We start from the raw sequence: 27225 nt of genomic DNA, 5'->3' as shown, positions 1-27225 counted from the left end.
ATAAAAGGTGACAGGGAAAAAAAAATTACCATTTTGGGCCTATAAAATTTGTGAGATAAGAGAATGTTTAATCTCCATTGTTAGTAAAAATACAAGACAAAAGGCATTCTGTATATTGTTGGTTGTAGTAAAATATAACTGGGACAGCAGATGTCCCAGTTCAGCTAGGACAGACGTGGTCCATTCCTGGGATCTCTGTGTAATTATTAATAGCACCGTCTTTCACTCCCTAAAGTGTCTCAGATTGGATGATAAACTATGTGATCATTCTAGATTTAGTTCAACCTTTTGGGATGGCATTTTGGCAATATATAGTAAAAAATTTTAAAGCTGTGAATTCACAGTAGTAATTCTAATACTTAAACTTATTCTATATTCACAAAGATTTTCTGTTAACATGCTTTGAAGCATAGCTTATGATAGTAAAAATTTCTGAACACTCTAAATGTTCAACAATATAGGAGATTAAGTAAATATTAAATTAATTTTATTGATTTTTTAAAATAATTTTGATGCCTGCATCTCTTTTTTTTTAATTTTATTTATTTATTTATTCATTTTAGAGAGGAGAGGGAGGGAGAGAGAGAGAGAGAGAGAGAGAGAGGAGAGACAGAGAGAGAGAAGTGGGGGAGGAGCTAGAAGCATCAACTCCCATATGTGCCTTGACCAGGCAAGCCCAGGGTTTCAAACTGGCAACCTCAGCATTTCCAGGTCGACGCTTTATCCACTGCGCCACCACAGGTCAGGCTATTGATGTTTTTAAAAGTAAGAAAGGCCTATATTTATCAACATGGAAAGATGTTCATGAAATGTTGAGTGAAAAAATTAATTTACAGAAAAGAGCCCTGGCCAGTTGGCTCAGAAGTAGAGCGTCAGCCAGGCATGTGGAAGTCCCAGGTTCAATTCCTGGTCAGGAGAAGTGACCATCTGCTTCTGTACCCCTCCCTCCCCTTGTCTTTTTCTCTCTTCCCTTCCCACAGCCATGGCTCAAATGGTTCTAGCAAGTTGGCCCCAGGTGCTGAGGATGGCTCCATCCCCTCACCTCAGGCCCTAAAATAGCTCAGTTGCCAAGCAACAGAGCAACACCCCAGATGGGCAAAGCATCTCCCTAGAGAGGGCTTGCTGGGTGGATCCCCATTGGGGTGCATGTGGGAGTCTGTCTCTCTGCCGCCCCACCTCCCACTTAATAATAAAAAAAAGAGAGTATGATTTACAGTTGACATACAATATTATTATATTAGTTTCAGGTGTACAACCCAATGATTAGTTGTTTATATAACTTATGAAGTGCTTACCCCAATAAATCTAGTACCTATCTGACACCCTTATAAAAGAGTTCACTTTATTTTTATTAAAAACTATTCATGGAAAATATTTTGGAGAACATACACCAAGACATTAATAGGGTTTAGTCTGGGGGATATGATTATGAGTGATTTTTATTTTATTCTTTTTTTATTATATTTTAATTGATTGTTAAAAATTATAAAAATAAATGCATACAATACATTTATAAAAAGTAATTATCAGAAAAATAATTGTAAAGCATCAACTTACTTTTCTGTAAAATTCTAAAATCTGGAGAATCTTCTATCAAGGTCCCTTCCCTATACCACTCCACTTTAGGTGACGGGCCTCCTTTCACTCTGCATTCAAAGACAACCAGCTGACCCTCAGAGGCTGATAAATTTTGTAACATCTATAACAAGAAGAATATTATTAGAACCAAAAAGTGTACATTTTTGAAATCTAGTTCCAGTGCTGAAGTTTAGAAAATGATACCATTGCCTTTGTATTTAGATTTTCTCCAAATCTTTTAACTCTCTGGAAGCTTCAATTCTGTGGATGTGCATTAAGTTTTCTTTGAAGATTAGGGCTCACAATTATCTGAGCCCTTCTGGAGCTTTTCCCTCTCCATTGCAGTGCCAGACAAGTTTATTCAATACTAAGCTAAGCATTTTGAGGGGTTCCAAAAATACTAATTTTTTGATAAAGTACTTGTGTTCTTAAATGCCCAAGTGGAGTTGGTTTCCAAAAATAATAACAATTTAAAAAATCTACAGGAGTATCTACTAAGTATACTTAGCACAAGAGTGATATATTTTTCCCCCACAAGAATATCTCTGTCCATGAAGTATAACATCTCTGTGGCACCAGTAACTGACTTTTTCTGGCTTTGCTTTATCTTCATTCTGTAGTCCTGAAAATTCACTTTGGTTTTGCTATTTTTTCCCCTTATGTGTTCTTTACAGTATAGCCTCTACATCTGTTCAGGGATATAAACAGTGACAATCTCTACGAAATCATAGTCACATAGTCATGGTGAAATATCTTATAATTTTGTGAAGGGATCAGTAAATGTTTTTTGAGACTGCCATGAGAAAAGATTTACAAAAACCACTTTGAACTGTACCATATTGGTCTATTCCATAATAGACTTCACAGGAGAATGGAACTCACATTTTCCTTCTCCAACTAGTTTGATTTGTGAACTTAAAGTCACACTTCCATTTGTGTAATAGGTGCTTCATTTGATTATAAAATATTTCTTTAACATGTGTGTGAGTATATTTTTGTTTTTAATTTTAGTCCAAAAGTTATAAACACAGAAAAGTTATGATTAACTTCCTCCACAAGCTCTTAATACTGCAAGGCTTTCTATTATTACACTTTTGAGACCTGCAATTAGGAAATATTGGCTCTTGCCTCAGAGAAGGGGATAGTCAATATATACATTTTTGCTTTTGCCATTCATTCTTATAAATATTTTGTGATTGCTTATAGCTCTTGTCTGAAAAATTTATGGTATTTTGTGAATGACCATATCATATTTATGGTAATTTGTCTAAAGCAGCGATTTTCGACCGGTGTGCCACAAGAATTTTTAAAACACGGACCTCTTTTACCTTACATTGTCAAATTAAAAAAATGACAACAGACAACACAATAATAACTGTCCAGTGTAAATGAATCAAAGTTATACCTAATTTTTTGTCAGATAGGCAAAAAATGTTTTGTAGTGTGCTGCAGAATTTTAATAATTAATTTGTGTGTGCCATGCGATGAAAAAGGTTGAAAATCACTGGCTGAAGGAATACAGGGGTGGGAGTAACCATATGGCTTTAGCTACAGTAAGAATTTTACCTCAGCAGTATATGTAAGTTAATATTGGGACAGCCAGGGGGCGTTGTAGTTCAAAGTTAGTGGTTTGTTATTTTTTGCATTTCCAAATTTGTTTGCTGAAGTAATTCAGGATAGGATTTGCACAGAGTGGTTTCTAAATTAGTAGGAACCTTTTTATCCCTTGTCTACCCGAAACAACATCTTCTAGTGACAAGAATGGAATTCTCTCAGTAAGCAGGGAACACCAATGAGTCTTGTGTGCTCCTGGCAAGCTGGTGAACGTGACTTCTACCCTGATATCTGAGCAAATTCTGTGTTAAAACAGAAACTTTGGGGCCTATTGTCTACTTTAATGGCAGTCAGACATTTCTCTGGGATTTTTATATAACGGAGTTTTATTCCTTCTTTAAGCAAAAAAATTAGAAAAAACAAAGAAATAACAACAAAAATGGTGGCGATGGTGGAAGGGATTGAATAAATAAAATATGGCACATTTTCCAAATGTAAGCAGAATTAAGTCAATCTATATGTTTTGACTTGGCTTGCAGTTCAGTTCAGATATATAAGACAATTCTCAATCTGTAGAGATTACACCAAAACCCTGCTTGCAAAAGGACCTCCTTGAGAAAATGTGTTGCTCACAATGAAGACATTTACAGCCATGACCTGTGTTTTGTATGAGAGTCCAGCCAAGATACCTTTGATACTACAGTGCTTAAATATGCCCACTTAATGCCTGTGATATAAGATAGAGGTTCATTCCAGTGAACATCATCAATACTCAGTAAAGGAAGTGCCAAGGGTCATCTTATAAGCCACACAGAAAAAGTTGTTGAAAGTCAGAGTTTGAAGAGCAATGATAGTCATTATTGCTGAAGACTGCTTTTCTACAAAGGTCTCATGGGAAGGAACTAGCACACATCATTGCAAATCAGGGTCTAAAAGAGCTGCACCATTTGAACGTAGTGTAGATGATGCCACATTCAACACAATAGTAGATCTGTAGATCTTAGGCTTTTACAGTGTGTACACTATGTACAGACTTAATCATAATCATCTAGATTTCATGGATATGGGAAAAAAAAGTCACTACAACCAAATATCTGTAACTTCTCGAGGTAAACAGTATCCAGAGTGCAAATCTGTCCTGTATGTCATCCATCACCATACTGGTCATCTGGGAAGACATTCTTTGTAAGGGTGACTTGACGACATGGAGCCTTGAAAAGCAGGTCTTCCATGGCCATTTGATATTGTATTTTTTCCTCCATTCCCCATAAAGACACTCAGATACCAAAAAGTAATGAACACAATAATTCCTTCTTAGCTGAAATGGAAGTTATTCACTGCAGAATAAATATTACTATGTGCCTGTTGGTGCCAAGCGCTATAAACGTGAGTTGAAAGGACAGTGTGTCTGCTTAGTAGGTGCTACCCACAAATACAACAGGGACATCTTGAGAAAGGGCATCTTCCTTATTGGTTAAAAGATGTCAGCCACAAGGTTCATATTGCCTTTTTATTCTCTTTTTAACCCAGTTGATATTTTTGCATCTTGGAAGATGCTGCAAATCTTTAGTGCTTTTAGGCTGGAATTGGATCAGAGCTGTTTTTACTGATAAAGAACTCTTTGATTGCCCCTTGATTGCCACAGGTGTCCTGTGCAACAGCTGAGTCAGAAAAACTTCTGGAATTGTCAGGTTGGGGATAGGGGCCGTGTAATCTTCAGAAATCTGGATCCGGCCACTGGTCCAGTTATTTCAGGGCTTCCTGCCTCTGATATTATATAATGAAGCGCTCTTCTTCAAACTCTCACTTCCCCCGCCCCCTTGAACTCTTCAAATTACTGCTGAAGCAGCTGGAGCCAGGGCTGCTGCAGCCATGGAAGTCTGCCAGAGCAGCTGCTGTCGGAGTGGGAGCAGGGGCAGGAGTAAGATTCTAATTTGATCATCTACGTCCCTTCACAATCAGGAAGTGTGAGCACTGTTTTTCCCCCATAATTAGAATAAAAGTGGGTTATGTGTTGTTGTTTTTTTATATACTGTATGGAGGATGAAGGATAGTCTATGTCTGTAAAATATTTAAAAACATAGGTATCACCTATGATCAGAGCAGTGATCTAATGTATGGAACCCCAGTCTTCTCTCAAACTCTACCACTGTTTTGTTGGGCAGCCCTCCCTTTCATTTTAACTTTCTTTAAAAAGAAGATAATACCAGTACTTCCCTATCACCAAAGAAGGTCCAAGGAGTTAAATAAAACTCTACTGAGTGATATGTTTCAAAAAATTGGCTTCTCGCCATTACTGTGTTGGCAAAGAAGTGCTTTGTCAGGCAGTATAGAAAGTGAGTCATGGGGTTGAAATGTCAAAAGTTCCTAATGAAGTAAATAGAGCAGGAATAACCCGAATAAACATATGCAAATGATCAGTTATCATGGCTTATGTCATGTGATTACTGTCGCCAGTGGCTGTGACTCAGAAATTTTCTAATGACACTAGCAGTGACTATGACCTCAATCCTGTCTGCAGTGATGGAAACTAACGCAAGTACACTGTTGCTGATAAGTCCCCCTGGAATCTGAGACACAGCCTATCCTAGTGCCCTATGTCTGAACAATCTTAGTCCCATTTATGGAGGCAAATGCATACCTCTGAGGGCTGAGAAAGCCTCGTCAGAGTTTGGGTTTTTGTATTAAGAACTGTTTTCCTACCACAGATCTAATGTTTTTTGGAGATTTAGCTAACAAACAACATACACTAATGATTATTTTCCCATTTTAATATATCAAAGGCATCTATGTATCTGACAAGCAGAGCATCTAATTAGAAGGAGGTAATCAGAATTACTACACAAAAGCAGCTAAACTTGTTGCTCTAACCAGTCCATGAAAATCAAATGTAGCTTGGCAGGATAGCTCAGGTTAGAGTGTTGTCCTGATACACCAAGGTTGCAGGTTCCATCCCTGGTCAGGGCACACACAAGAATCAACCAATGAATGCATGGATAAATGGAACAAGAAATTGATGTTTCTCTCTCTCTCTCTCTCTCTCTCTCCCTTCCTCTCTCTCTAAAATCACTAAAAAAAAAAGAAAAAAGAAAGAAATCTTTTTTAAAAAGAAAATGAAGTATAAAAATAAGTGTCAAAGTCCTACTGTACTTTTTGGAATAATAAAAACGACTTTGAACATCTTATTGCCTTTATGGACTCCTGTTCTAGGTATTAGAAATAACTTTTAAGGTGGGAGAGCGAAAAATAAACAGTTTTATTATTGTGCTGACTGCTGTACCAGAGGTTTGCACCAGGTAATACCGACTCAGGGAAGATAAAGCACCTAAGAAGACTTACCAGTGAGTGGAAGGAGGTAAGGACTTCTCTGGTGTCTGGCTAGGCAGATGGTAGTGAGGAAGAGAAAAGAGGAGGACACTTCAGTTGGGACTCTCTATATATTACTCTGTGATTTGGTTGCCTTTGAAGAGTCAGCACTGTCTCTGGAGTGTGGCAAATAGACTTGACAAATTAAAGTGTCCTGATTTCTAGGCTTAAGCTCTGTTTTAAGTCTAAGTGACTTTGCCATGAAATAAGAGACAATTACAGGTAGCTGCATTAGCTATATTGTACACACACATCCATTTATCGCTTCATCAAAATCTTGTATTCATCAAGTCACAACATGTTGCTTTCCTACTTCAAGTCTTTGAAAATAGCCATGCTGAAATTCTAAAAGCAGGTTATAAGAAATGAATCTGAAAAAGCAAGAAGTATCTTGTTTTACATAAGAAGGTTGACCCAACTGATATGGGTATGGATAAACAAACCTCACTCTAGCCCAGGGGTCGGGAACCTATGGCTCTTTTTCATCTCGCTCGCAGACAAATATTTAATTAAAAAATATTAACGTTAAAAAATATAAAACATTCTCATGTATTACAATCCATTCATTTCCTACCACTCATGTTCATAGTTGTGGGTGGCTGGAGCCAATCACAGCTGTCCTCTGGGGCAACACCAAATTTTTATTGGATAATGCATAACATACACAGTCGTTGTATGGTTCTCACGAAATTACATTTTAAAATATGTGGTGTTCATGGCTCTCTCAGCCAAGAAGATTCCCGACCCCTGCTCTAGACTTTGGTTGATTTTGGAAAACCATCTTGAATGAACCGAAATGATGGAACTGCCCTAAAATGGACAGAAGTTGTGGTTTTAGCTCTTCCTTTAGAATCAGTACTCATTGGAAATGACATAATTTTTGCCATTATGCTCTAAATCATGATTTCTCAGTCCCAAGACTATTGGCAATTTGGTCGGGATAAGTCTTTGTTGTGTGAAGCTCTCTTCCTGTCCAACATTGCAGGATGTTTAGTAGTATCTCTGTTTGCCAGTAGCACAATCTCCCAGTTGTGACAACTAAAAATGTCTTGAGACATTGCCAAATGTTCACTGAGGGGCAAATTAACTCTTATGAGAACTATTGCTCTAAGCTTAACCTGTGGTGGCTTAGTGGATAAAGTGTCAATTTGGAATGCTGAGGTCACTGGTTCAAAACCCTGGGCTTGCCCAGTCAAGGCATATACAAATATTGATCGACTTATGACTTATGCAACTTTGACCATTCAACTTTACAACCACAATCGCTAGCCACGACTGCTCTGCGTCTGGCAGCGCAAGTGTTGCCCAGCTGGGTGTATGACAGTGCGGACCAGCTTCCGGTAGCACTACCATCTCCACGTGCACCATTTCAACTGTTATCCCAGACTCGGTACAGCAATTTGTGTTTTGTGTCTTGAATATTTTTCATCAAACTCCTCCCAAGATGTCTACCAAGAGGAAATTGTCTTTGCAAATATTAAACCAGTTGTACTGGTAATGCAGTGTTTTACTTAAACCTGACAAATGTAAAAATAAGAAACAAAATGGTGTAGAGATAATACAAATGGCATAAAATGAACAAAGAAAATTATGATATATAACAATAATGAAAGAAAATTATGATAAAATACAACTTAAAGATTTTTATAACATCATTTCACAGTACTGTACATATAGCCTACTCAACTTACGACCAAATCGTGTTATGACCGGCCTGTCAGAACCAATCATGGTTGTAAGTCGAGCACTAGCTGTGCAGGAAGCAATTACTATGACTTAATGCTTCCTGCTTCTCCCCTCTATTTCTCTCTCTCTAAAAAAAAAAAAAAGTGAATAGAGAACTATTGCTCTAAACTAAAGCATACTTCTGGGAGGATAAAATATCTCTGGGCCTAAGTTGGCATTCATACACACAATAAATTATAGATCCAGGTATTGATTCCATCCATGTGATCTTTGTAATACCAAATAATATCCATGTTACTAAATTTTTTACCTTTTAAATTATTATTTATTTATTTATTTTTACAGGGACAGAGAGAGAGTCAGAGAGAGGGATAGATAGGGACAGACAGGCAGAACAGAGAGAGATGAGAAACATCAATCAACAGTTTTTTGTTGCGACACCTTAGTTGTTCATTGATTGCTTTCTCATATGTGCCTTGACCGTGGGCCTTCAGCAGACCAAGTAACCTCTTGCTCGAGCCAGCGACCTTGAGTCCAAGCTGGTTAGCTTTTTGCTCAAACCAGATGAACCTGCGCTCAAGCTGGTGACCTCGGGGTCTCGAACCTGGGTCCTCCGCATCCCAGTCAGACACTCTATCCACTGCGCCACCGCCTGGTCAGGCTCAATCATCAGTTTTTCATTGCAACACCTTAGTTGTTCATTGATTGCTTTCTCATATGTGCCTTGACCACGGGCCTTCAACAGACTGAGTAACCCCTTGCTCGAGCCAGCGACCTTGGGTCTGAGGAGCCACTGAGACATTTCACCTGCAGGTGTTGTAAAGTACCAAAGGCTACAGAATTAATATTTTAGGAGGCTTGGAGAACATTTTATTAATTTGGATTAAGGTGTGCAGAGAAATTGTGAGAATAGTCTCTGTACTGTGAGATTGGCATAACCAGGATGGCCCTTGGCATTGTCTTGTAAATGCAAGGGGAGGAATACATGGATTCCCAGACATTCCACCATACCTGTGGGGAAAGGGGTGAATGGCTAGCAGGAAGAGAAAAGCCAAAATAAACCTTTTCTTATAGCAATGAGTCATTTGCAGGCATTTGACCCCACCGAAACTACCTCTCCTATGTAAATGCGTGTGTGACTCTGGACAGAGAGATAGCAGATAAACACTAGATAATATAGGAATGCCTTTAATATGTAAAGAGTCATCTTTCTACCATTGTGTTGGCTTGTAAATTTTGTTTTCTCTAAAATAATGTATAGCTTGCAAACTGAACATGGTCCTATCATGTTAAAGGACATATGACTATAACCAATAGTGGTAAAGGGCTCCTAATTACAATTTTTTGCTTCTGTACTTCCCACTTACAAAACTATAAAAACTAAGTAGAACAAAGGGCCAGCGCGCTCTCCCTCAGATTTCTTTTGGAGCTGCCGCCGCTTGGCCAAGCTAGACAATAAAGCTTTGATGTGTAGACTACAGACATTGTCCCTGTCTTTCTTGTTTTGGGTCCCTTCGAATTTGGCATAACAGGTCCAAGCTGTTAAGCTTTTTTTTTTCTTCAAGCCAGTTAAGCTCGCGCTCAAGCTGGCAACCTCGGGGTATCAAACCTGGGTCCTTCCACATCCCAGTCCGACGCTCTATCAACTGCGCCACCGCCTGGTCAGGCAATTTTTTTACCTTTTAATATATTGCCTTGTATAGCACATAAACAAGTCAATGTTATATAAGGGAAAGAACAATAGAGTGAGAATTGGGAGAACTTGTTTCTAGTCCTGCTTCTGCTGCTAATTAGTTTTGTAATGTTGGATAAATTGCTTAGTTTCTCTGGACCTCCCTTGTTGTTTTGTTTTTTTTCCCATTTGTAAATGAAAGTGCTTGAGTAAAATTTTTAGTTCTAATACAAAGACTATGAGACTCAGAATTAATGCCACCACAAAAGTTGGTATCAGGAAATAGAAAAATGGGACTCTTTGTTCTAGAGTGAAGCTTTGTGTAAGCCTCGTAAGAACATTTAAGTGCAAGTCCTTGAGCGCCAAAGACATTCTTTTGGTGCAACTTAATTCTTTTGAAAGTTTGTCCAGAGACACTTTTGGAATATTAAGTGAATAAAAGCTTATCACCTGACTCCTAGGTGTGGCTATTGTGTTTAACAGCAATAGGATGGGCATAGAGATCAATGTGGTGAATGGGGAAGGCATTTCTTTCATTACACAAACTGTTATTTAAAATTTGGAACTTGAAAGACATGGTAGCAACTACTAAAAATTCCAAATCCTACACTGTACTCATAACAGACCTAAACCCTGAGATAAAATCAGCAAATACTGCACCTACAGCTTTGTTTGGGTATTGTAGTATATTTTATGACAGGAAGAACTAATATTTCAATTACCTTTGTAAACACAGGAGCTGCAACAATAGGTTTTCCATCCAATCCTTGCAAATAGTTGGTAGGGCTCTGACACTGTTAGAAGCGAATGAACAATAGATTTCTTGTCACTAGCATTATCAGACAGAACACATTTATAGAATTTGGTGTATGAAATTAATCTACAACCTAAAGAATGACACTTTCTAAGTCCATGAATCACAAACTTCAAATTTTATACTGAATTAATTGTTTTTCTTTCTAGATCATGTTGGTTATCAATATGTGCCCATGCCTCACAGAGAGCTATGTAATTAATCCTAAATCCCTGAAGAGGTTCCATAGAACTCCTGAGTCTTCACAGATCACAATTTGAAAACTACTGGATTAGAACTAAAATGTGATCTCCTCTGCATTACTAAATGGGTTAGATAAGTAACTGTTTATATATATTTTTAATGGCTTTTAGTCAATAAATGTATTACAACACATTATAAATATGTTCAGATTAGTATGATTTTATATTTTTAGAAGTACATGCATACATATATTTTCATATATACTGCTCACAAAAATTAGGGGATATTTTATAGCTTCATATTTATTTTGAAATATCCCCTAATTTTTGTGAGCAGTTTGTATGCCTAAAAAATGTATGAAGCTGTTTGCTAGAAACCTTTTTTTTTTTTTTTTAAGAGAAAGGAGGGGAGATAGTTGAGGCAAACTCCTGCATGCACCCCAACCACGATATACCGGGAATTCTCATCTGGGACAACACTTGAGTACCGAGCTATTTTTAGTGCCTAAGGCTGATTCATTCCATGAAGCTATCCCTCAGTGCCTGGAGCCACACTCAAGCCAGTTGAGCCACTGGCTGTGGGTGAGGAAGAGGGAAAGGAGGGGGAAATGAGGTGGGGAGAAGCAGATGGTCACTTCTCCTGTGTGCCCTGACTAGGAATAGTACCCGAAACATCCATATGTTGTTTTGGGCTGATGCTCTATCCACTTAGCCAACTGGCCAGGGCCTGCTAGAAACTATTAAGAGAAAGCACCTCTGAGGAGTGGGGGTATGGAAATAGAACCTTGATGACAGTTTTTACTTAGTATACTTCTGTATTTTTAAAATGTTTTTACACTAAACATGTATTAATATCATCATCATCATTATCATCATCAACTTAAGGAATGGGAACTTTGAGTGTATTTTAAAAAGTAATTTTATAATTGCTCTCTTAGAAACTAGAATTCTTTACAGCTCCATGAAATTGAGTTTCATGATATAGAGTGTCCTGGGTCATTGTGACAACTCTATATGTGATCAGTACCCTACTCCCAATAAAGCTGGAATATTAAAGACTAATTTGTAAAGAGTTTATTTTCCTATGATATTTGCTTAGGAAGCTAGACCATTTGTTCCCAAAGCAACAGGAACCACTGATACCCTGCATCAGAAGTACGGATTATCATGATCACGGAAGTGTACTGCCTGTTAGATTCAGGGAGTACTGGGGCTGCCAAAGAGTGTAACTATTGCAGGAACAGTAAGTGCTGATATGGCTCCTGTGAGGCTGGTAACAAAGAAGGTCAGAGACCCTTATCAGAAGTTTAGGTTTGAAATTCGCCACTAAGCTAAAACCGGCCCCTGTTGCTATGCTGGCCCCTGTTGCTATGCTGCGTGTGACCTCCCTAGCCAATAGCTAAACTGCCACATCTGCTTCTGTCCTATGCTTGCTCACTTAGGATATATAAGGGCCTGGCTGTAAGCTCCAGGCACGGCTCCCATTTGCAGCTCCTTGTGGGCACGATGTCTCTGGACATCTCGGGAGTTCGCCCCTGCGCAGGTTAAACTGGCCAATAAAGTAACATCTTAACTCCTGAAAGTCTCCGACGTTTGTTCTCATACCCGGTGGATGCTACACTGCTCAAGATCATTATGAAGGTGTAATAGAGAAGAACATGACCATACAAGCTGGTCATAGTCACAGTGCCTGCCTGTCCCAGTCTATGGTACTTGTGTTTCACTTAGACTCTTGTACCTGCTGGATGGTTGACACTCTTGGCTGGACCACCGCATGCTGGGTTTGGGGTACTGCTGAAGGAACAGCTGCAGAAGTAGTGGGAGGGGATGGCACCTCATTGGGCTTCTGGATTCTGGAAAATGATGAAAATATAGATAAAACAGACCTATCATTGTTTGTAAAAATTCTTTCAGCAAAGTTAGTAATATTATCCCTGCTTATAGTTAGATGTAATACAAATCTTTGGTCAACAATATTCTACAAACAAATACTGAGGGCTTCTTTGCTACATACTTTGTTAAATATAAACAGGAAGATGATAAGAAATACCACTCCTGTCCTTGAGTTAGTCACTCTGAACCAAGCTGGTTTGTTTGTTTGTATGCTTGTTTGTTTGTTTTTTTGACAGAGATAGAGAAAGGAACAGATAGACTGGAAGGGAGAGAGATGAGTAGCATCAATTCTTTGTTGCGGCACCTTAGTTTCTCAGTAATTGTTTTCTCATATGTGCCTTGACTGGGAGGGCTACAGCAGAGTGAGTGACCCCTTGCTCAAGCCAGTGACCTTGGGTTTAAGCTGGTGAGCCTTGCTCAAACCAGATGAGCCGGTGCTCAAGCTGGTGACCTTGGGTCTCGAACCTGGGTCCTCCACATCCCAGTCCGATGCTCTATCCACTGCGCCACCACCTGGTCAGGCAAGCTGGGACTTTTGTATATTCACAACTGAGAATCCAACCAAGTGCTATGACAGAGCATGTGCAGAAGATAATTTTTTGAGATCTGTTTTGTTGTTGCCCTATGTATTTTCCTTCGCTCTCCCATTTCAAATAAGAGGAGAGGTTTTGTAAATCTTTGCTTCTGGGATGTTGGAATGGCAAAAAGCAGAAACGGCCTGAGTTAATGAGCTCTTCAAGTTTACACAAACTAAAGAGATTATTTGAAGAGGGAGAGATACAAGTAATATTCTTGAATAGGCTTCAAAGGGGAGATTATTTTAGTTTTGTGGATCTTGCCAGAGAATAAGAGGGAGAATCTGAGTCCAAAAGGGATGATAACCCCTGTGGGTCTCACTTTTGCTAAAGATATCAGTACCCAAGCATATCAAGATGCAACAAAGAATTGGTTTCGAAGGGACCTTGAGGTCTGGGACATGGGCCTCTCCCCATAACCTGTGGTGGTAGATGACCAATGACAGAATGGGCTTCCCTTTTGTTTAGATGTTACCTCTGTCTGCCTCAGCTTCCTCATCTCTAAAATGGGAAAATAATAATTTTCACCTTTTAGGATTTTTGTAAGGGTTAAATAAGATAATTTATGTAAGATGCATAGATCAGTGTAACATCAAACACTAACTGTATCCATATCTATATACCAAAGATCTTTCCACAACCATGGAGGAGGAAGGGGAACTCCAATAATGAATGATTAAATATTTTCCTTGCCCTAAAAGTTGGGGTTTCAGCAGCAGAATAATGTGGTGATACAGAGGCTATCAAAGTTCCAAAACATCAATTTTCTATTTCTTAAATAATAGAACTCCTGATTCCTTTACTTGGCTACTCCAAATAAAGACTGCATTTCCCAACGTTCATTGAAGGTAGGTGTGGCCACATGACTACCTTCTGGTCATGGGATATGAGGGATAGTGATGTGTGTGATATAAGAGAGATCACCTAAAAAGGAAGACAGGGCATGAGCTTATTTCTTTCATTATAGACTAGGAAGGTGAGGCCACAACTTAGAATGAGATGAAGCAGAAAGTTGGAAGCAGTCTGGACCCCATCAGTGGACTATGGAGCCATCTTACCAGCTAAATTCATATTTGTATGTAAATAAGGAATAAATATGTCTTATTTAAGTCATTATTTTGAATCTTTTTCACACATAATGAAAGCTAAATCCTAACTACTACAAGTAGATCTAAAGAAAATAAACAAATGAGATATTTCTTGCTTATTTAAGTGTATATATCAAAATTCACACCCATTAGGCTTGTAACCATGTTATGAGATCCTTGAGAAAGGAGTGATAAATGTGCAATGGAGGAGAAGTTTATGATAGAACTTGACTGGGTTTTGAAGCCCAGGCAGAGAAGGAGGGAGGGCATTCCTAGCAAAGGGAACAGCTTGAAGAAAGGGGTGAAATGAACCATACATTGTTTGAGTGAGATGGCAGGACTGTAGAGAGCTTGAGGTGGGGAATGAACGAGAGGGGGCAGGAAAGCCTGGTTGATACTCTACTGAATAAGGCTTTCTATGCCATGTTAAGATTTTTTATTTTTATTTTATTTTATTTATTTATTTTATTTTTCTGAATTTGGAAACGGGGAGGCAGTCAGACAGACTTCCGCACACGCCCGACCGGGATCCACCCGGCACGCCCACCAGGTGGCGATGCTCTGCCCATCTTGGGGCATCACTCTGCCCCAATCAGAGCCATTCTAGCGCCTGAGGCAGAGGCCACAGAGCCATCCTCAGCGCCCGGGCCAACTTTGCTCCAATGGAGCCTTGGCTGCGGGAGGGGAAGAGAGAGACAGAGAGGAAGGAGAGGGGGAGGGGTGGAGAAGCAGATGGGTGCTTCTCCTGTGTGCCCTGGCCGGGAATCGAACCCGGAACTCCCACACGCCAGGCTGATGCTCTACCACTGAGCCAACCGGCCAGGGCAGTGTTAAGATTTTTTTAAATGTTGTTATTTTGTTTTATTTTGTCATAGATATTATTTTTTTAAGTAAGGGAAATGATAGGATCTGAATTATCTTTTAGTGAATCACTGGTTGTATTTGAACACTATAAAAGAGAAAAAGGTTGGAGCACCTGTAAGGAGGCGATTGGCATGAAGAGGCAGAAAGAAAGGAGGAATTGCACTGAAGCCATGTGAATAAGGCAGAGAGTTAGAGGGAGAAGTCACTAATTAGAGCAAAATTAGAATTACCGATTCATCTCTTCTTTGTTAGGGTCCCCTTCTGAGTCAGAAGAAGAAGCCCCTGGAAAAATAAAAACAAGACATGAATTTTGTTTTGTTTTGTTTTGTGGCACAGACACAGAGAGAGTCAGACAGATAAGACAGACAGACAGGAAGAGAGGGAGATGAGAAACATCAATTATTCATTGCGATTTCTTATTTGTTCATTGATTTATTTCTCATATGTGCCTTGACCGGGGGGGGGGGGGGGCTACAGCAGACCAAGTGACCCCTTGCTCGAGCCAGCGACCTTGGGCTCAAGCTGGTGAACCTTGTCAAACCAGATGAGCCCGCGCTCAAGCTGCAACTTCGGGGTCTCGAACCTGGGCCCCCTGCATCCCAATCTGATGCTCTGTCCATTGCACCACCGCCTGTTCAGGCAAGACATGAAATTTTTTTTTTTTTCAGAGAGAGGGATAGATAGGAACAGACAGACAGGAATGGAGAGAGGTGAGAAGCATCAATCATCAGTTTTTCGTTGCGACAGCTTAGTTGTTCATTGATTGCTTTCTCACATGTGCCTTTACTGTGGGCCTTCAGCAGACCGAGTAACCCCTTGTTTGAGCCAGCAACCTTGGGTCCAAGCTGGTGAGCATTTTGCTCAAGCCAGATGAGCCAATGCTCAAGTTGGTGACCTCGGGGGTCTCAAACCTGGGTCCTCTGCATCCAAGTCCGACGCTCTATCCACTGCACCACCGCCTGGTCAGGCAAGACATGAAAATTTTAAGATGATGTATAGCCAGGGGACGCCATTGTGGTCATTCACATGCAAGTTCTCATTGAATTCGGGCGGATGGTAAAGAAATAGCGGAGTCGGAGGATGGTGAGTCATTCTGTTTATTGGTGTCTCACCAGGACAGGCAAGCCACAGTAAAAGCCCAAAACCTGCTTTTCCCACGGAGGGCAAGGGATCCAGGAAGGGAGAAAAAGAAATCCTCTTGCACCTCTCAGTGGTGGGGGCAGAATCTCTCTTCTAGTAAACATTAGCATAACAATGGCCCCTCTCAAGCTGGAAGGTAATGAGCCCTTTCACCTGGGTAGTGGCCATTTTTAACAATAAAAATGAGCAAAACCAGAAAATACAGATTTTACAAACTTATTTGCCCAACAGATGAAAATTTCTTAAACTGGTTTCTAGGCATTTGAAGACCTTCAGAATTTCAGACCTGTAAATGAACCCAGTGTTGCCCTACACTAACACTAACACTAACTTTCACAGAAGAGGAAATAGGCCCTAAGTAGTTGAAGGACTTGCTCATGGTTATATGGCTAATTAGTGATAGGGTTCAAATTAACTGGTTCAAATTCCAAGTGTTCTTGTAGATAAAACACCAGCTGATGCCTTTTTACTAACAAAACAGTCTTTGCAGACATAAATCCTCTTTCCCTTGACCTATACAGATTAAATAAAAGAAGGGATTACATTGGATTCCAAACATTGTAGGTGTAGGCGGATGCTCTTCCGTCCAGTCCTAATATTAACAAGTTACATTTCATCTTAAGAGTGGGGGTGTTTGAAATTCTGTTGCCACAAATTGAAAGAATCAGCGATCCAATCTCAGCATTGCTAGCAGAGCTTTGATCCTGGATTTACTTCTCAACATAGTAAATTCCAGGAAGACTTAACAGAGCTAAGTCTGGAGGCATTTATTGTACTTCAAAAATTTGACAATGAAGCCCTGGCCGGTTTGCTCAGTGGTAGAGCGTCGGCCTGGCGTGCAGGAGTCCCGGGTTTGATTCCCGGCCAGGGCACACAGGAGAAGCGCCCATCTGCTTCTCCACCCCTCCCCTTCTCCTTCCTCTCTGTCTCTCTCTTCCCCTCCCGCAGCCGAGGCTCCATTGGAGCAAAAAGATGGCCTGGGCACTGGGGATGGCTCCTCGGCCTCTGCTCCAGGCACTGGAGTGGCTCTGGTCGCGACAGAGCGACACCCTGGATGGGCAGAGCATCGCCCCCTGGTGGGCGTGCTGGGTGGATCCCGGTAGCGCACATGCGGGAGTCTGTCTGACTGCCTCCCCTTTCCAGCTTCAGAAAAAGAAAAAAAGAAAAAATTGACAAAGAAAACATACAACATACTTTTATTCATGCATTATTCATTATCATTATCATTATCATTATTCACATATCTATTCAATAAATGTTTATCAGTACTGTTGGTCAAATAAGTGTGTAAATGTGATATATATGTTTCCTCACTTATAGTTTGCATTGGGTGTGGGGGACAGGCTATAAGCAGGCAGGGTCGTTATACCCTAAGGCTTAGTTTTAAGACTAAGCCTTTCCCACCCTAAGTGACTTTGTATCAGAGACTTCCTTGTTTGTATATTGGATTAAAGGCTTTGATTTCTACACTTTAAAATGGGGCAGAGGAGTCCATGCTGGGGGAGAGCAGAGAAAGGCCTGGTGGAGGAGAGGAGAAGCAGCCAAGATGGCGGAGTGCTGAAGGAGAAGCCAGTTTGTACAGATTTTGTGCAGAGAGAGGGAGATGGGGAACAGAGGTGAATAAGGCTGGTGAGGTAGAAACCTTTGATTCTAGGAAACTCAGATAAGTCAGTGTCTTTGGAAGCTCTGAATGGAAAGAGAAGTGTTTTCCCACTGTGGGTATTTCTTGCCCGCCGGGTGCAAGCTAGGATTCAAGGTAATGGTCCACCAGTTTTTGGCTCTGTTGTTTCATTACCATCTGACTGAATCAAATTCGAACCTGCATGGGCCAGGCGGCTGTGATGGTGGCCGTGGCTACTGGCCATACAAGTACCTACTCTATACTTGGCACTATATTGGAGATATAGAAGAATGAGACAGTACCAGCCTTACCATAATAATAATATTTGAATGCTGAAACCAAGGCATAAATAAGGTATAATACAGGGGTCCCCAAACTTTTTACACAGGGGGCCAGTTCACTGTCCCTCAGACCGTTGGAGGGCCCAACTATAAAAAAAACTATGAACAAATCCTTATGCACACTGCACATATCTTATTTTAAAGTAAAAAAATAAAACGGGAACAAATACAATATTTAAAATAAAGAACAAATAAATTTAAATCAACAAATTGACCAGTATTTCAATGGGAACTATGCTCCTCTCACTGACCACGAATGAAAGAGGTGCCCCTTCCAGAAGTGCGGCGGGGGCGGATAAATGGCCTCAGGGGGCCGCATGCGGCCCACGGGCCATAGTCTGGGGACCCCTGGTATAATAGCTGATAAAAGTGATAAGGAATGGTTCCCAGAAAAAAATTAGGGGACAAGATAAATGGAAACAAAACCTTATCATAACAAAACAAAGAACAAAAACCACATGATCTTATCAATAGACGCAGAAAAGGCTTTCGATAAAATACAACACAATTTTATGTTTAAGACTCTCAACAAAATGGGTATAGAAGGAAAATATCTCAACATGATAAAGGCCATATATGATAAACCATCAGCTAACATCATATTAAATGGCACTAAACTGAAGGCTTTCCCCCTTAAATCAGGAACAAGACAGGGTTGTCCACTCTCTCCACTCTTATTTAATGTGGTACTAGAGGTTCTAGCCAGAGCAATCAGACAAGACAAAGAAATAAAAGGCATCCATATCGGAAAAGAAGAAGTAAAGGTATCACTTTTTGCAGATGATATGATACTATACATCGAAAACCCCAAAGAATCCACAAAAAGACTACTAGAAACAATAAGCCAATACAGTAAGGTCGCAGGATACAAAATTAACATACAGAAGTCAATAGCCTTTCTATATGCCAACAATGAAACAACTGAGAAGGAACTCAAAAGAATAATCCCCTTCACGATTGCAACAAAAAAAATAAAATACTTAGGAATAAACATAACAAAGAATGTAAAGGACTTATATAATGAAAACTATAAACCATTGTTAAAGGAAATCGAAAAAGATATAATGAGATGGAAGAATATACCTTGTTCTTGGCTAGGAAGAATAAATATAATCAAGATGGCTATATTACCCAAAGCAATATACAAATTTAATGCAATTCCAATCAAACTTCCAATGACATTTTTTAAAGAAATAGAGCAAAAAATCATCAGATTTATATGGAACTATAAAAAACCCCGAATAGCCAAAACAATCCTAAAGAAAAAGAATGAAGCTGGGGGCATTTCAATACCTGATTTCAAACTCTATTATAGGGCCACGATAATCAAAACAGCATGGTATTGGCAGAAAAATAGACACTCAGACCAATGGAACAGAATAGAAAGTCCAGAAATAAAACCACATATATATAGTCAAATAATTTTTGATAAAGGGGCCAACAACACACAATGGAGAAAAGAAAGCCTCTTCAATAAATGGTGCTGGGAAAACTGGAAAGCCACATGCAAAAGAATGAAACTGGACTACAGTCTCTCCCCCTGTACAAAAAATTAACTCAAAATGGATCAAAGATCTAAACATAAGACCTGAAACAATTAAGTACATAGAAGAAGACATAGGTACTCAACTCAGGGACCTGGGTTTTAAAGAGCATTTTATGAATTTGACTCCAATGGCAAGAGAAGTGAAGGCAAAAATTAATGAATGGGACTACATCAGACTAAGAAGTTTTTGCTCAGCAAGAGAAACTGATAACAAAATAAACAGAAAGCCAACTAAATGGGAAATGATTTTTTCAAACAACAGCTCAGATAAGGGCCTAATATCCAAAATATACAAAGAACTCATAAAACTCAACAACAAACAAACAAACAATCCAATAAAAAAATGGGAAGAGGATATGAATAGACACTTCTCCCAGGAAGAAATACAAATGGCCAACAGATATATGATAAGATGCTCATCTTCTTTAGCTATTAGAGAAATGCAAATCAAAACGGCAATGAGATACCACCTCACACCTGTTCGATTAACTGTTATTAGCAAGTCAGGTAATAGCAAATGTTGGAGAGGCTGTGGAGAAAAAGGAACCCTCACACACTGTTGGTGGGAATGTAAAGTAGTACAACCATTATGGAAGAAAGTATGGTGGTTCCTCAAAAAACTGAAAATAGAACTACCTTATGACCCAGCAATCCCTCTACTGGGTATATATCCCAAAAACTCAGAAACATTGATACGTAAAGACACATGCAGCCCCATGTTTATTGCAGCATTGTTCACAGTGGCCAAGACATGGAAACAACCAAAAAGCCCATCAATAGATGACTGGATAAAGAAGATGTGGCACATATACACTATGGAATACTACTCAGCCATAAGAAATGATGACATTGGAACATTTACAGCAAAATGGTGGGATCTTGATAACATGATACGAAGCGAAATAAGTAAATCAGAAAAAAACAGGAACTGTATTATTCCATACGTAGGTGGGACATAATAGTGAAACTAAGAGACATTGATAAGAGTGTGGTGGTTACGGGGGGGAGGGGGGAATGGGAGAGGGATAGGGGGTGGGGAGGGGCACAAAGAAAACAAGATAGAAGGTGACATAAGACAATCTGACTTTGGGTGGTGGGTATGCAACATAATTGAACGACAAGATAACCTGGACTTGTTATCTTTGAATATATGTATCCTGATTTATTGATGTCACCCCATTAAAAAAATAAAATTATTAAAAACAAACAAACAAACAAAAAAACCTTATCATAGATAAGGATATTGTTGGGCAGATAAAATGTATTATGCTCACTTTGTTAAAGATTACGCTGCCCACGTGAGGCCGTAGCCCAGGTGATATTAATGTGTGTTGAGAATCCTTGTAGCCTGGGGCTTGGTTTTGGGATTAAGCCTTTCCCACTCTTTTTGATGTAGGGCGGTACAATCCAATCATGCCTCAGAGAAGTGACTTTGTATTAGAGACTTCCCTGTTTTGTATATTGGATTAAGAGTTTGGATTGCTACACTATAAAATGGGGACGAAGTGGGAGCTTGGGCTCTTGGTTCCTGAGATTATCATTAGAAGAGAGAGGAGAGGAGAGCAGAAGGAGGCCACGTGGAGGAGGCCAGGAAAAGCAGCCAAGATGGCGGAGTGCTGAGTGAAAAGCCAGTTTGTGTAGAGTTTGTATCTGGGATAAGGAAGGAGATGGGGAACTGAGGAGAATAAGGCTGGTGAGCTAGAAACCTTTGATTCTAGGAAACTCGGATAAATCAGTAGCTTTGTGAGCACTGAATGTGAGTGGCTTTTGGAGCCTAGTGTGTATGTTTTTACTTGCCCGCCGGGTGCAACCTAGGATTAAAGGCTATGGCCCACCAGTTTTTGGCTCCATGGTTTCTTTGCCGACTGTCCGAATCCAATGCGAACCTGCATGAGCCGGGCTGCTGTGATAGTGGCCCTGGCCTTGGCCTCTGGCTTTACAGATATACAAGGATATAAATTAATTTATTCTCTAAATTCATTCATATGAATTTGGCGCTGATGTAAATGCCTTTCCAAAGCTCCCAAATGGTCTCCATACTACTACCATTGAATCTCTGGAGTATATTCTCACCCAGGAACCAGACTGACCCTGGTTGTTTTTTTGTTGTTGTTGTTTGTTTTGGGTTTCTATTTTTTTAAGTAAGTGGGGGAGAGATGGAGAGACAATCTCCCACATGTGCAACAAAGGGGATCCTGGCAACCCCCATCTGGGACCAATGCTCGAATCAACTGAGCTATGCTCAGTGCCTGAGGTCAATGCTTGGACCAATTGAGACACTGGCTGTGAAAGGGGAAGAAAGAGAGAAGTGGGAAAAGGAGGGGAAGAGAAGCAGATGGTCGCTTCTCATGTGTGCCCTGAGTGGGGATGGAACCCAGGATGTTCGCACACCAGTTCGATGCTCTATCCACTGAGCAAACTGGTCAGCACCCAGACTGCTCGTGTTAAAAGCTAAGTCAGATCTTGTCACATCTCTGCTCAGAATTCTTCATAGCTTCCCATCTCCCTCAGAGTAAAAGTCAAAGTTTTTGCAAATGACCTACAAGGATCTACATAATCTGTTTATCTGCTTCCTCCCATCTTGAGCCCATCTTGAACTTTTGACCTGCTTGATCCTTTCTTCCTTGTTTGCTCCACCCTGGCCACATTGGCTCAGCTCTGTGCTTTGATACCAACACACCCCCACCTGAGGGTCACTGCACTTACTGATTTTTCTGCCTAAAGTTCTTTTCCTTTGAATATCCTTGTGGCTCACTCCTTTACTTCCTCCAAGTCTTCACTATATGTCACCTAGTTAGTGAGTTCTTCCTTGATCACCTTATCTAGAATTGCAGTTGTTGGGCAGATAAAATATATTATGTTCACTTTGTTAAAGATGGCGCTGCCCACATGGAAGCTGTCGCCCATAGTAATGTGTGTTGGGGGCAGGCTGTGGGCAGGCAGAATCCTTGTAGCCTGGGGCTTGGTTTTAGGATTAAGCCTTTTCCACCTTTTTTGATGTGGGTTGGTGCAATCCCATCATGCCTCAGAGAAGTGACTTTGTCTCAGAGACTTCCCTATTTTGTATATTGGATTAAAGGTTTTGATTTCTACACTATAAAATGGGAGCAGAACAGGAGCTTGCTCTCTTGGTTCCTGAGATTATCATTAGCAGCAGAGAGCAGAGAGAGGCCACGTGGAGGAGGCCAGGAGAAGCAGCCAAATGGCGGAGTGTTGAGTGAGAGGCCAGTTTGTGCAGAGTTTGTATCTGGGAGAAGGAAGGAGATGGGGAACAGAGGTGAATAAGTCTGGTGAGCTAGAAACCTTTGATTCTAGGAAACTCGGATAAGTCAGTGGCTTTGTAAGCACTGAATGTGAGTGGGTTTTGGAGCCCAGTGTGTGTTTTTACTTGCCCGCTGGGTGCAAGCTAGGATTAAAGATGATGGCTCATCAGTTTTTGGCTCCGTTGTTTCTTTATCAACTGTCCAAATCCAATGCAAACCTGCATGGGCCAGGCTGCTGTGATAGTGGCCCTGGCTACTGGCTTTATAGCAGTCTACACACACACACACACACACACACACACACACACACACACACACACACACTGGAATTGGTGATCTGTTCCACTTCATTGAGGACAAAAAAGAGGCGACATGCTGAGCCTGGCAAGCTAAGGGGAGGCCTGCGTGATGACCTTGCAAACTCAGAGGCCTAAAGTAACCACATAGGGTAGTTTAAGATTAAAACTTTCTAACAATTCATGGGGGTAGCCGTGTCCTAGGGTGGTATTTTTCTCTAACAAAGGTCAATGCTTACCTTAATTGAGCCTATCTGTTTTTTTTTTATCTATGATAACAAACCTATAACATACCTTTAAAATGTAAGAGTAACATGTCCTTGAAATATAAGAGAAATCTTTTCCAGCCCCCCTCAGGCACAACCACCCCATCGAGCAGAAAACACAAATCCCTCATTGTTATTATTCCCATATTAACTGTTAACTCTCTTATACCTGCCTATATAAAAAAGTATGTGTTCATATATTTTACTTTTTATCCAATCCCAAAGATCTCCTTGCTTTGTTTTCTCCTACCTTTCTAAACTATTACCAGTTGTTTTCATGTAACCCCCTGCTGTCCTCCCATTTGATTCTGACGTGTAAAATAGGTGGTGAGACTGCTATTTTCCAAAGCATTTTCTCAACCCATTGAGACTTTGCTTCCCAGAAATTGTCAACAGTTTGACTTAAATAAACTCTTAAAAATTCTTACAGGTTTGGATGTTTCTTACATTGACATCATACACCTATCATATTATATATATTTATTTATTTATATCATTTACTTTCTGTCTCTCCATTACAATATAAATTCCATCTTCCATGAACCTAAGAATTTTTGTCTATTTGGTTCCCTGCTGTTATCCTCACTGCTTAGAAGAGTAGTCAAGAAGGCCATCAATAAATATTTATTAGGCCCTGGCCTGTTGGCTCAGTGGTAGAGCATCGGCCTGGCGTGCAGGAGTCCCAGGTTCGATTCCCAGCCAGGGCACACAGGAGAAGCGTCCATCTGCTTCTCCACCCCTCCCCCCTCCTTCCTCTCTGTCTCTCTCTTCCCCTCCTGCAGCCAAGGCTCCATTGGAGCAAAGTTGGCCCAGGTGCTGAGGATGGCTCCATGGCCTCTGCCTCAGGTGCTGGAATGGCTCTGGTTGCAGCAGAGCAATGCCCCAGATGGGCAGAGCATTGTCCCCTGGTGGGCATGCCGGGTGGATCCCTGTTGGGTGCATGCGGGAGTCTGTCTGACTATCTCCCCATTTCCAACTTCAGAAAAATACAAAAGAAAAAAAAATTTATTTAGTATAACTAGATATCTTACCAGTAAATGCCAAGCTCCAAGAGTATTTTGCTTTACCTTCTATATAAATTTCAGCAGAGGTTGAATCTGTCCCATAGATGTTAGAAGCAAAGCAGGAATAGCGTCCTGTGTCCTCTTCAAAGGCTTCAGCAATGGTCAGTGAATGCAGATTTCCTGCCTGGACAATCTGAATGTCTGGGGAATTTTCAAGCTCCTTGCCTTCACAATACCACCTGTGAGGAAGGGAATGTGGAACATGACTGAGATGTGAGAAGTAATAGCAGAGATGGCTCCACATATTCCCTAAGAAGAAAACTGACAAATTAAGAGTGAGAACATTAAGTAATCCACTGCTATGGTATAATTTAATTGTAACAATGAGGAAACCTGGCAATATTCAAATCACATTGACCCTTTGCTCAGGAAATTAGAAAGTGGCTTCTATTAAGAATAATACAGGCCTTGGTTGGGTAGCTCAATTCGTTAAAGCCTTGTTTCCATATTCCAAGGTTGTGGGTTCCATCCCAAGTCAGGGCATATAAATTAAAAAATATATCTCTAACTGTGAGAGGACGGATGAGAAAGCAAATACAGCCAGCTTGAAAAAGCAGAGTCTCTGATGTAGAACTTGGTTTCTCCTAAAAAACAACAACAGCTTACAGCTTTCTATAGTATACATTAAATACACTACGTAAGTACTAGTTTATCTTATTTAACCAGCAATCTAAGGAATATTAAAGGTCCATAGAATAGAGCTAAATAAAAATTATTTGGTTAATTATTTGAGTCATCAAAGTAAGGAGAATAGATGACATTTATCCAGGAGTGACCCAACTCTGGCAAATAACTTAAGTCTATATTTTTTCCTTTTTTCTTTTTATTGATTTTAGAGAGGAAGGGGGAGAGCAAAGAAGAGACAGAGAGAGAGAGAGACAGAGAGAGAGAGAGAAATATGAACTTGTTGTTCCACTTATTTATGCAGTCATTGGTTGATTCTTGTATGTGCCATGACTAAGGATCAAGCCTTGGCTTGATCCTCGGCATATTGGGAAGACACTTTAATCAATGGAGCTACCCAGCTAGGGCCTAAGTAAGTCTCTATAGGTTATAATATTTTATTTTATTTTAATTCTGTATGCTTAAAGTTAGAAATTTTTATTATAACAAGTTCTTTTTGGCCAAAAGTTTAAACAGAATAATACATAAAATAAAGTTTAAAATGTGAAAGTGCACAATAAGAGAAAAAGACACTAATCCCATTTCTCATGTAACAGATTGGCAACAATGTCAAAGTGTGGCCACTCCACCTGCTGCTGATGGGGAAGTAAAGTGGTACAACTTCTATGAAAGGGATATGGCAACAGCTGCCAAAATTACAGATGCATTTATCCTTAGACCCAACAATCCCATTTGTGGGAATCTGTCACACAGATACACCTGCATACATACAAAACAGCAAATGCACAGGTTATTCACTTAAATAACAAAAGATTGGAAACAACCCAAGTGTCCATCACTAGGGAACTGGCAAAATAAACTATGGTCCAGTCATATAATGGAACACTATGCAGCTCTAAAAAGAGAATGAGAAAGATCACTATGTACAGATATAGAAAGAATCCCAAGATATATAGTTAAAAAGTTAACAGTAACGGCCCTGGCCGGTTGGCTCAGTGGTAGAGCGTCAGCCTGGCGTGCAGAAGTCCCGGGTTCGATTCCCGGCCAGGGCACACAGGAGAAGCGCCCATCTGCTTCTCCATCCCTCCCCCTCTCCTTCCTCTTTGTCTTTCTCTTCCCCTCCCGCAGCCGAGGCTCCACTGGAGCAGAGATGGCCCGGGCGCTGGGGATGGCTCCATGGCCTCCGAGCCGGGCGCGGAAGTGGCTCTGGTCGCGGCAGAGCGACTCCCCGGAGGGGCAGAGCATTGCCCCCTGGTGGGCAGAGTGTCGCCCCCTGGTGGGCGTGCCGGGTGGATCCCGGTCGGGCGCGTGCGGGAATCTGTCTGACTGTCTCTCCCCATTTCTAGCTTTGGAAAAATACGAAAAACAAACAAACAAACAAACAAAAAAATTAACAGTAAGGTGCAGGATTATGCATACAGAATGTCAGCATTGTCTAAGAAGTGTGGGAGAGTTAAAAACTCTGAAAACCGGCCCTGGCTGGTTGGCTCAGTGGTAGAGCGTCGGCCTGGCGTGCGGGGGACCCAGGTTCGATTCCCGGCCAGAGCACATAGGAGAAGCGCCCATTTGCTTCTCCACCCCCCCTCCTTCCTCTCTGTCTCTCTCTTCCCCTCCCGCAGCCAAGGCTCCATTGGAGCAAAGATGGCCCGGGCGCTGGGGATGGCTCCTTGGCCTCTGCCCCAGGCGCTAAAGTGGCTCTGGTCACGGCAGAGCGACCCCCCGGAGGGGCAGAGCATCGCCCCCTGGTGGGCAGAGCGTTGCCCCTGGTGGGCATGCCGGGTGGATCCCGGTC

General features: G+C 40.8%; 1 protein-coding gene across 4 annotated transcripts in view; it reads right to left on the bottom strand.

The window, feature by feature from the left end:
* The window catches only part of MYPN (myopalladin), a 144248-nt gene that overhangs the window by 63566 nt on the left and 53457 nt on the right, over positions 1–27225 (bottom strand). For all 4 annotated transcript variants that reach the window (XR_010746987.1, XR_010746985.1, XR_010746986.1 and 1 more), the window contains exons 3-7: positions 24813–24988; positions 15503–15554; positions 12591–12705; positions 10579–10650; positions 1558–1699 (exon numbers count right to left, since the gene is read on the bottom strand). Coding sequence is in view for 1 of the 4 variants with exons in the window: in XM_066348950.1 (XP_066205047.1) it covers positions 1558–1699; positions 10579–10650; positions 12591–12705; positions 15503–15554; positions 24813–24988 (557 nt within the window). In the remaining 3 variants the exon portion in view is untranslated. The remainder of the gene's footprint in view (positions 1–1557; positions 1700–10578; positions 10651–12590; positions 12706–15502; positions 15555–24812; positions 24989–27225) is intronic.

Source organism: Saccopteryx leptura, chromosome 9 (genome assembly GCF_036850995.1).
Source record: "Saccopteryx leptura isolate mSacLep1 chromosome 9, mSacLep1_pri_phased_curated, whole genome shotgun sequence".
Classification (NCBI taxonomy): Eukaryota; Metazoa; Chordata; class Mammalia; order Chiroptera; family Emballonuridae; genus Saccopteryx; species Saccopteryx leptura.
This window is presented reverse-complemented; position numbering and strand designations above follow the sequence as displayed.